Here is a 10,736-nt window from a genome sequence, read left to right as displayed (position 1 = left end):
GTCTGACGCTTTGGTTATCAAATAATGTGCACATACACCTGGAAACAAGGAAATGAGGGAAGTTGTGTTTTCAGGGCATTTTGGTTAGCCTGTGTGATCTTAGAGCCTCTGAGAAAATCCAGAGGCTGTGATATCACACAGGCTGTAAGCCTCCACGCCACGTCACGGCAGTGCCCATGTGGAGGTAAAAAAAATAAAATAAAATAAAAAATGGAACCAAAATAAAACAAAATAAAAACTAGAACAGAAACAAGAAAAATACAACAAAAATAAAAACAAGAAACCAAACAAAAAAATAAAACAAAATAAAAACTAGAACAGAAACAAGAAAAATACAACAAAAATAAATACAAGAAACAAAGCCAAAAAATACAACAAAATAAAAACTAGAACAGAAACAAGAAAAATACAACAAAAATAAAAAATAGACACACTGAACCTTTTTTTTGTTTTTTTGTTTTTTTTTGGAACACACTCACACACACACAGACAGACAGACACTCATGTCCTCCTGGCCCTGGACGGATACTTTTTTTTCGGGCTGAAGCCAACCCTCACTTTTATCTTTTTAACCAGCAGCTGTGAGGGAGAGGGCCCATACTTCCGTGGGGTAAGCTTCAAAACAAATAAAAGGTACACATGAGCTTAGTGAACTTGGACTGTGGTGTGATAGCAATTGCAAGGTTTTATTTTAACTTACCTTCGGATCCATCTCCTCCTCAGCAGTGTAGTGCGTGGAGATGGCGGGCACAGAGTTGGAGAGCTCAGAGGTGGAGGGCACAGAGGTGGAGGGCACAGAGGTGGAGGGCACAGAGGTGGAGGACACAGTGGAAGCAGATGAGGGAGCATGTGTTCCTCTTCTCAGTGACATGCACAAAAAGAGCTCCCCCATCTGCTTCGCTCGGCTCAAGGTGTTGTGGAGGGAGTAGAAGCGCTCCTGTGTCCGAACATCATGGCACATGAATGTTGCCACATGCTGGCGCACCTCTGAATCGTTGGACTCGAAATTCTAGAGAAAAGAAAATGAGGCATTAATGAACAAGTTTCAGTGAGACGAACACAACACAACTGAAAGGCCACAAATTGACCAAATCCTCATCATGTGTTTTTGATACCCCCAACTTTACAAGTCTCTACCAAGTGTAGAACCAATGTGCACATTTGGTCATGTAGTAGAGGTGTTTAATGTTTTGTTTTGTTTTTCTAGGAAAAAGAGCAAGGCAGCTGGACGGCGGCCCAGAGCAAGCTTTTCCGCGCCATGTCCCCATATTTTGCGCAGAGGAGCAGGGGCTCCCAAATGAGAAAAATAAAATTTGGAACCTCCATTAGTAAGAAAGAACACATTGTGTGCTTGTGCAGGTGTGTGGAGTGTTTTCATGCTACATTCATCATCCTGTGTGTTCCATCTTTACAGACACCTACATGGAGGAATATGCTGCATATATTTTCTGCCCTCAGGGCACTGTAAAAATGCAGCAAAATGCAGTGACAAAGAGCAGCCGGGCAAAGGTGCTCGTGAAATTTCTTTGCCTCGGCTGCCCGTCACTTCAACTGTGGGACTGGAGGTTCCTATTCAACGTGCCCTTGCTCAAGTTGTAAGTAGTGAATTTACGGATGTTAAGAATGTTCTTTTCTTGTCAAGTCTATTGCTTTGTTACCACAATGGTTTGACGATGATGATGAAGTACTCAAAACATATGACTGAGACTAAAGCCAGACTGGTCTTTCTACAGCTACCCCACACTCCTGAGGAATGTTGGCCTGGCCCCAACGACAGTGGCACTGTATTTGGGCCAGGCCATCTCCTTTATGGAGTTCTTTCGTGATACACCCCCAAAACATTCAAGGTTAAAGGGAGGAGAACAGACCCTGCTGATCCGGGAAATCCGCAAGTTATACAGGGATGTGGGTCGCAACCTACTTGGACACCAGCTGCTGGTCAAGCAGACCAAACAGCAGCGGCTGGTGTCCAAGGAAGACCTGATTGCCTGCCAGTCCCTGGCAAAGATGAAGATGTCCAAACTCCTCGGTGAGTCTGTACCGCCTTTCTCTCTCTTTCTCTCCCTCACACACTTTTTCTTCAGTGCCTAAAAGCTTTAAGTGTTATTGTTCTCTTCACTCTTTAACTCTTATTACAGAGGACATTGCAAATGCGCCACCCCGGGACCCTAAGACGAGGTACCGCTTCTTCGGGTACCTGGCGGCCTACCTGTCCTCAATATATGGACACCGGTCGGGTGTGCTGACCAAGATGAGGGCGAAGGAGGTCAGGGAGGCCGTCGGGGAACCAAAAGCAGGGTACCTCATTAATGTAAGTATCATTTTAATCTCTTTCCCAAAACTTCTTAAACATTCACACATCAACTTTTGTTTCTGTTCCACGCTTGCAAATCCGTGGTGTCATACTTTGTCTTCTGCAGGTCTTGGACCACAAAACAGTACGGAAGTTCGGGGTGGCGCAAATATATCTGGAGCCTGAGGAGCACTCTTGGTGCGTGGAGTGGCTCCGTCTCCACAAGAGATCTGTACCGACTAACGGGTACTTTTTCTCATCCCTTGGCCGGGGTGAGGCGAAGGACATTGTGAAATATTTCCGGGCGGCATGGGCGGAGATGGGCCTCCACGGAACACCCTCCCTAATGGACATGAGGTCGGCGGTGTCCACCTATGTGGGTATCAGAAACACATGATGAGGAATTGCTCAATACCAGTACTTGTTTGTTAATGCCTCTTTTTCTACTTCATAGAATTTTGAATCCAATGACGCCGAGGTCCGGGACCAAGTGGCCACATTTATGTGCCACAGCGTCAAAACGCAGGAGAGATTCTATGCATTGCATAACACCCTTAAGCGGGCAAAGCAGATGAGAGAGCTGTTCGTCAGTCTCTCACTGAGACGGGGCGAAGCAGCTCTCTCATCTGCTTCCGCCGACCTCGCCATACCAGTGGAGGAGTCCGAGGGAGTAAGTTAAACCCTTGCAATTCCAGTCACACCACTGTCAAAGTCCACTAACCTTATGTATACCTGTTCTTTATTCTGAAGGTGACGCCACAGAAGAAACGAGCCACCTCTCAGCTGCTGGCAAGGAAAATTAAGGGGAAGCTGGGGATCAGCCCACGGAAAAAGTATCCTCTAAGGATAGATAAGGAAAGCTGTCGCTCGGGTCGATTCGGGGCGCCGCACCCGGGCCGGCCAGCAGGTGACAAAGGACGCGGAGCGAGTGCAGGGGGGAGGCTATCCCCGATCGGCCCGGGGACCCCGTTTCACCAACTACTGCCACCAACTACTCTGGGCATCATAAATTGACCCAAGGCCCCCGAATCTCAAGGATTTACACAAGTGATACTAAGCTCCTCAGGGTGAGGTTATGCGGGCACTGGGGGTGGTCTTGGTGGGTCTTACCAACCTTTTCAGATGAAGACTTGTCGTCTGACGCGTTGGTTATCAAATAATGTGCACATACACCTGGAAACAAGGAAATGAGGGAAGTTGTGTTTTCAGCGCATTTTGGTTAGCCTGTGTGATCTTAGAGCCTCTGAGAAAATCCAGAGGCTGTGATATCACACAGGCTGTAAGCCTCCCCGCCACGTCACGGCAGTGCCCATGTGGAGGTAAAAAAAATAAAATAAAATAAAAAATGGAACCAAAATAAAACAAAATAAAAACTATAACAGAAACAAGAAAAATACAACAAAAATAAAAACAAGAAACCAAACAAAAAATAAAACAAAATAAAAACTAGAACAGAAACAAGAAAAATACAACAAAAATAAATACAAGAAATAAAGCCAAAAAATACAACAAAATAAAAACTAGAACAGAAACAAGAAAAATACAACAAAAATAAAAAATAGACACACAGAACCTTTTTTTTTTGTTTTTTGTTTTTTGTTTGTTTGTTTTTTTTTGTTTTTGTTTTTTTGAACACACTCTCACACACATAGACAGACAGACACTCATGTCCTCCTGGCCCTGGACGGAAACTTTTTTTTCGGGCTGAAGCCAACCCTCACTTTTATCTTTTTAACCAGCAGCTGTGAGGGAGAGGGCCCATACTTCCGTGGGGTAAGCTTCAAAACAAATAAAAGGTACACATGAGCTTAGTGAACTTGGACTGTGGTGTGATAGCAATTGCAAGGTTTTATTTTAACTTACCTTCGGATCCATCTCCTCCTCAGCAGTGTAGTGCGTGGAGATGGCGGGCACAGAGTTGGAGAGCTCAGAGGTGGAGGGCACAGAGGTGGAGGGCACAGAGGTGGAGGGCACAGAGGTGGAGGACACAGTGGAAGCAGATGAGGGAGCATGTGTTCCTCTTCTCAGTGACATGCACAAAAAGAGCTCCCCCATCTGCTTCGCTCGGCTCAAGGTGTTGGGGAGGGAGTAGAAGCGCTCCTGTGTCCGAACATCATGGCACATGAATGTTGCCACATGCTGGCGCACCTCTGAATCGTTGGACTCGAAATTCTAGAGAAAAGAAAATGAGGCATTAATGAACAAGTTTCAGTGAGACGCACACAACACAACTGAAAGGCCACAAATTGACCAAATCCTCATCATGTGTTTTTGATACCCCCAACTTTACAAGTCTCTACCAAGTGTAGCACCAATGCGCACATTTGGTCATGTAGTAGAGGTGTTTAATGTTTTGTTTTGTTTTTCTAGGAAAAAGAGCAAGGCAGCTGGACGGCGGCCCAGAGCAAGCTTTTCAGCGCCATGTCCCCATATTTTGCGCAGAGGAGCAGGGGCTCCCAAATGAGAAAAATAAAATTTGGAACCTCCATTAGTAAGAAAGAACACATTGTGTGCTTGTGCAGGTGTGTGGAGTGTTTTCATGCTACATTCATCATCATGTGTGTTCCATCTTTACAGACACCTACATGGAGGAATATGCTGCATATATTTTCTGCCCTCAGGGCACTGTAAAAATGCAGCAAAATGCAGTGACAAAGAGCAGCCGGGCAAAGGTGCTCGTGAAATTTCTTTGCCTCGGCTGCCCGTCACTTCAACTGTGGGACTGGAGGTTCCTATTCAACGTGCCCTTGCTCAAGTTGTAAGTAGTGAATTTACGGATGTTAAGAATGTTCTTTTCTTGTCAAGTCTATTGCTTTGTTACCACAATGGTTTGACGATGATGATGAAGTACTCAAAACATATGACTGAGACTAAAGCCAGACTGGTCTTTCTACAGCTACCCCACACTCCTGAGGAATGTTGGCCTGGCCCCAACGACAGTGGCACTGTATTTGGGCCAGGCCATCTCCTTTATGGAGTTCTTTCGTGATACACCCCCAAAACATTCAAGGTTAAAGGGAGGAGAACAGACCCTGCTGATCCGGGAAATCCGCAAGTTATACAGGGATGTGGGTCGCAACCTACTTGGACACCAGCTGCTGGTCAAGCAGACCAAACAGCAGCGGCTGGTGTCCAAGGAAGACCTGATTGCCTGCCAGTCCCTGGCAAAGATGAAGATGTCCAAACTCCTCGGTGAGTCTGTACCGCCTTTCTCTCTCTTTCTCTCCCTCACACACTTTTTCTTCAGTGCCTAAAAGCTTTAAGTGTTATTGTTCTCTTCACTCTTTAACTCTTATTACAGAGGACATTGCAAATGCGCCACCCCGGGACCCTAAGACGAGGTACCGCTTCTTCGGGTACCTGGCGGCCTACCTGTCCTCAATATATGGACACCGGTCGGGTGTGCTGACCAAGATGAGGGCGAAGGAGGTCAGGGAGGCCGTCGGGGAACCAAAAGCAGGGTACCTCATTAATGTAAGTATCATTTTAATCTCTTTCCCAAAACTTCTTAAACATTCACACATCAACTTTTGTTTCTGTTCCACGCTTGCAAATCCGTGGTGTCATACTTTGTCTTCTGCAGGTCTTGGACCACAAAACAGTACGGAAGTTCGGGGTGGCGCAAATATATCTGGAGCCTGAGGAGCACTCTTGGTGCGTGGAGTGGCTCCGTCTCCACAAGAGATCTGTACCGACTAACGGGTACTTTTTCTCATCCCTTGGCCGGGGTGAGGCGAAGGACATTGTGAAATATTTCCGGGCGGCATGGGCGGAGATGGGCCTCCACGGAACACCCTCCCTAATGGACATGAGGTCGGCGGTGTCCACCTATGTGGGTATCAGAAACACATGATGAGGAATTGCTCAATACCAGTACTTGTTTGTTAATGCCTCTTTTTCTACTTCATAGAATTTTGAATCCAATGACGCCGAGGTCCGGGACCAAGTGGCCACATTTATGTGCCACAGCGTCAAAACGCAGGAGAGATTCTATGCATTGCATAACACCCTTAAGCGGGCAAAGCAGATGAGAGAGCTGTTCGTCAGTCTCTCACTGAGACGGGGCGAAGCAGCTCTCTCATCTGCTTCCGCCGACCTCGCCATACCAGTGGAGGAGTCCGAGGGAGTAAGTTAAACCCTTGCAATTCCAGTCACACCACTGTCAAAGTCCACTAACCTTATGTATACCTGTTCTTATTTCTGAAGGTGACGCCACAGAAGAAACGAGCCACCTCTCAGCTGCTGGCAAGGAAAATTAAGGGGAAGCTGGGGATCAGCCCACGGAAAAAGTATCCTCTAAGGATAGATAAGGAAAGCTGTCGCTCGGGTCGATTCGGGGCGCCGCACCCGGGCCGGCCAGCAGGTGGCAAAGGACGCGGAGCGAGTGCAGGGGGGAGGCTATCCCCGATCGGCCCGGGGACCCCGTTTCTCCAACTACTGCCACCAACTACTCTGGGCATCATAAATTGACCCAAGGCCCCCGAATCTCAAGGATTTACACAAGTGATACTAAGCTCCTCAGGGTGAGGTTATGCGGGCACTGGGGGTGGTCTTGGTGGGTCTTACCAACCTTTTCAGATGAAGACTTGTCGTCTGACGCGTTGGTTATCAAATAATGTGCACATACACCTGGAAACAAGGAAATGAGGGAAGTTGTGTTTTCAGCGCATTTTGGTTAGCCTGTGTGATCTTAGAGCCTCTGAGAAAATCCAGAGGCTGTGATATCACACAGGCTGTAAGCCTCCACGCCACGTCACGGCAGTGCCCATGTGGAGGTAAAAAAAAAAAAAAAAATAAAAAATGGAACCAAAATAAAACAAAATAAAAACTAGAACAGAAACAAGAAAAATACAACAAAAATAAAAACAAGAAACCAAACAAAAAAATAAAACAAAATAAAAACTAGAACAGAAACAAGAAAAATACAACAAAAATAAATACAAGAAACAAAGCCAAAAAATACAACAAAATAAAAACTAGAACAGAAACAAGAAAAATACAACAAAAATAAAAAATAGACACACTGAACCTTTTTTTTGTTTTTTTGTTTTTTTTTGGAACACACTCACACACACACAGACAGACAGACACTCATGTCCTCCTGGCCCTGGACGGATACTTTTTTTTCGGGCTGAAGCCAACCCTCACTTTTATCTTTTTAACCAGCAGCTGTGAGGGAGAGGGCCCATACTTCCGTGGGGTAAGCTTCAAAACAAATAAAAGGTACACATGAGCTTAGTGAACTTGGACTGTGGTGTGATAGCAATTGCAAGGTTTTATTTTAACTTACCTTCGGATCCATCTCCTCCTCAGCAGTGTAGTGCGTGGAGATGGCGGGCACAGAGGTGGAGAGCTCAGAGGTGGAGGGCACAGAGGTGGAGGGCACAGAGGTGGAGGGCACAGAGGTGGAGGACACAGTGGAAGCAGATGAGGGAGCATGTGTTCCTCTTCTCAGTGACATGCACAAAAAGAGCTCCCCCATCTGCTTCGCTCGGCTCAAGGTGTTGTGGAGGGAGTAGAAGCGCTCCTGTGTCCGAACATCATGGCACATGAATGTTGCCACATGCTGGCGCACCTCTGAATCGTTGGACTCGAAATTCTAGAGAAAAGAAAATGAGGCATTAATGAACAAGTTTCAGTGAGACGAACACAACACAACTGAAAGGCCACAAATTGACCAAATCCTCATCATGTGTTTTTGATACCCCCAACTTTACAAGTCTCTACCAAGTGTAGAACCAATGCGCACATTTGGTCATGTAGTAGAGGTGTTTAATGTTTTGTTTTGTTTTTCTAGGAAAAAGAGCAAGGCAGCTGGACGGCGGCCCAGAGCAAGCTTTTCCGCGCCATGTCCCCATATTTTGCGCAGAGGAGCAGGGGCTCCCAAATGAGAAAAATAAAATTTGGAACCTCCATTAGTAAGAAAGAACACATTGTGTGCTTGTGCAGGTGTGTGGAGTGTTTTCATGCTACATTCATCATCATGTGTGTTCCATCTTTACAGACACCTACATGGAGGAATATGCTGCATATATTTTCTGCCCTCAGGGCACTGTAAAAATGCAGCAAAATGCAGTGACAAAGAGCAGCCGGGCAAAGGTGCTCGTGAAATTTCTTTGCCTCGGCTGCCCGTCACTTCAACTGTGGGACTGGAGGTTCCTATTCAACGTGCCCTTGCTCAAGTTGTAAGTAGTGAATTTACGGATGTTAAGAATGTTCTTTTCTTGTCAAGTCTATTGCTTTGTTACCACAATGGTTTGACGATGATGATGAAGTACTCAAAACATATGACTGAGACTAAAGCCAGACTGGTCTTTCTACAGCTACCCCACACTCCTGAGGAATGTTGGCCTGGCCCCAACGACAGTGGCACTGTATTTGGGCCAGGCCATCTCCTTTATGGAGTTCTTTCGTGATACACCCCCAAAACATTCAAGGTTAAAGGGAGGAGAACAGACCCTGCTGATCCGGGAAATCCGCAAGTTATACAGGGATGTGGGTCGCAACCTACTTGGACACCAGCTGCTGGTCAAGCAGACCAAACAGCAGCGGCTGGTGTCCAAGGAAGACCTGATTGCCTGCCAGTCCCTGGCAAAGATGAAGATGTCCAAACTCCTCGGTGAGTCTGTACCGCCTTTCTCTCTCTTTCTCTCCCTCACACACTTTTTCTTCAGTGCCTAAAAGCTTTAAGTGTTATTGTTCTCTTCACTCTTTAACTCTTATTACAGAGGACATTGCAAATGCGCCACCCCGGGACCCTAAGACGAGGTACCGCTTCTTCGGGTACCTGGCGGCCTACCTGTCCTCAATATATGGACACCGGTCGGGTGTGCTGACCAAGATGAGGGCGAAGGAGGTCAGGGAGGCCGTCGGGGAACCAAAAGCAGGGTACCTCATTAATGTAAGTATCATTTTAATCTCTTTCCCAAAACTTCTTAAACATTCACACATCAACTTTTGTTTCTGTTCCACGCTTGCAAATCCGTGGTGTCATACTTTGTCTTCTGCAGGTCTTGGACCACAAAACAGTACGGAAGTTCGGGGTGGCGCAAATATATCTGGAGCCTGAGGAGCACTCTTGGTGCGTGGAGTGGCTCCGTCTCCACAAGAGATCTGTACCGACTAACGGGTACTTTTTCTCATCCCTTGGCCGGGGTGAGGCGAAGGACATTGTGAAATATTTCCGGGCGGCATGGGCGGAGATGGGCCTCCACGGAACACCCTCCCTAATGGACATGAGGTCGGCGGTGTCCACCTATGTGGGTATCAGAAACACATGATGAGGAATTGCTCAATACCAGTACTTGTTTGTTAATGCCTCTTTTTCTACTTCATAGAATTTTGAATCCAATGACGCCGAGGTCCGGGACCAAGTGGCCACATTTATGTGCCACAGCGTCAAAACGCAGGAGAGATTCTATGCATTGCATAACACCCTTAAGCGGGCAAAGCAGATGAGAGAGCTGTTCGTCAGTCTCTCACTGAGACGGGGCGAAGCAGCTCTCTCATCTGCTTCCGCCGACCTCGCCATACCAGTGGAGGAGTCCGAGGGAGTAAGTTAAACCCTTGCAATTCCAGTCACACCACTGTCAAAGTCCACTAACCTTATGTATACCTGTTCTTTATTCTGAAGGTGACGCCACAGAAGAAACGAGCCACCTCTCAGCTGCTGGCAAGGAAAATTAAGGGGAAGCTGGGGATCAGCCCACGGAAAAAGTATCCTCTAAGGATAGATAAGGAAAGCTGTCGCTCGGGTCGATTCGGGGCGCCGCACCCGGGCCGGCCAGCAGGTGGCAAAGGACGCGGAGCGAGTGCAGGGGGGAGGCTATCCCCGATCGGCCCGGGGACCCCGTTTCTCCAACTACTGCCACCAACTACTCTGGGCATCATAAATTGACCCAAGGCCCCCGAATCTCAAGGATTTACACAAGTGATACTAAGCTCCTCAGGGTGAGGTTATGCGGGCACTGGGGGTGGTCTTGGTGGGTCTTACCAACCTTTTCAGATGAAGACTTGTCGTCTGACGCGTTGGTTATCAAATAATGTGCACATACACCTGGAAACAAGGAAATGAGGGAAGTTGTGTTTTCAGCGCATTTTGGTTAGCCTGTGTGATCTTAGAGCCTCTGAGAAAATCCAGAGGCTGTGATATCACACAGGCTGTAAGCCTCCACGCCACGTCACGGCAGTGCCCATGTGGAGGTAAAAATAAAAAAAAAAAAATAAAAAATGGAACCAAAATAAAACAAAATAAAAACTAGAACAGAAACAAGAAAAATACAACAAAAATAAAAACAAGAAACCAAACAAAAAAATAAAACAAAATAAAAACTAGAACAGAAACAAGAAAAATACAACAAAAATAAATACAAGAAACAAAGCCAAAAAATACAACAAAATAAAAACTAGAACAGAAACAAGAAAAATACAACAAAAATAAAAA

The 10,736-nt window shown here is 46.3% G+C and overlaps 2 protein-coding genes across 2 annotated transcripts; both read left to right on the top strand.

The window, feature by feature from the left end:
- The first annotated feature begins 4,726 nt into the window (after nt 1-4,726).
- On the top strand, nt 4,727-7,092 carry LOC122764505. The gene is made up of 7 exons (XM_044018604.1): nt 4,727-4,784; nt 4,871-5,051; nt 5,190-5,485; nt 5,595-5,767; nt 5,877-6,125; nt 6,204-6,419; nt 6,500-7,092. The coding sequence occupies exons 1-7, from the start codon at nt 4,754-4,756 to the stop codon at nt 6,761-6,763; spliced, it is 1,410 nt and encodes a 469-aa protein (XP_043874539.1). The 5' UTR covers nt 4,727-4,753; the 3' UTR covers nt 6,764-7,092.
- On the top strand, nt 6,760-10,531 carry LOC122764504. The gene is made up of 8 exons (XM_044018602.1): nt 6,760-6,816; nt 8,091-8,211; nt 8,298-8,478; nt 8,617-8,912; nt 9,022-9,194; nt 9,304-9,552; nt 9,631-9,846; nt 9,927-10,531. Exons 2-8 carry the CDS (start codon nt 8,142-8,144, stop codon nt 10,188-10,190), a joined length of 1,449 nt encoding a protein of 482 aa, XP_043874537.1. The 5' UTR covers nt 6,760-6,816; nt 8,091-8,141; the 3' UTR covers nt 10,191-10,531.
- The last annotated feature ends 205 nt before the right edge of the window (nt 10,532-10,736 follow it).

This window comes from Solea senegalensis, unplaced genomic scaffold, assembly GCF_019176455.1.
Source record: "Solea senegalensis isolate Sse05_10M unplaced genomic scaffold, IFAPA_SoseM_1 scf7180000017446, whole genome shotgun sequence".
Taxonomy (NCBI): domain Eukaryota; kingdom Metazoa; phylum Chordata; class Actinopteri; order Pleuronectiformes; family Soleidae; genus Solea; species Solea senegalensis.
This window is presented reverse-complemented; position numbering and strand designations above follow the sequence as displayed.

Excerpts from the sequence above, each read along its gene's own strand:
- LOC122764505 (XM_044018604.1), top strand. The coding sequence starts at position 4,754 with ATGAGAAAAATAAAATTTGGAACCTCCATTA. Across the intron at positions 5,768-5,876 it reads AAGCAGGGTACCTCATTAAT|GTCTTGGACCACAAAACAGT; the intron begins GTAAGTATCATT and ends TGTCTTCTGCAG. Across the intron at positions 6,126-6,203 it reads GGTCGGCGGTGTCCACCTAT|AATTTTGAATCCAATGACGC; the intron begins GTGGGTATCAGA and ends TCTACTTCATAG.
- LOC122764504 (XM_044018602.1), top strand. The coding sequence starts at position 8,142 with ATGTCCCCATATTTTGCGCAGAGGAGCAGGGGCTCCCAAATGAGAAAA. Across the intron at positions 9,195-9,303 it reads AAGCAGGGTACCTCATTAAT|GTCTTGGACCACAAAACAGT; the intron begins GTAAGTATCATT and ends TGTCTTCTGCAG. Across the intron at positions 9,553-9,630 it reads GGTCGGCGGTGTCCACCTAT|AATTTTGAATCCAATGACGC; the intron begins GTGGGTATCAGA and ends TCTACTTCATAG.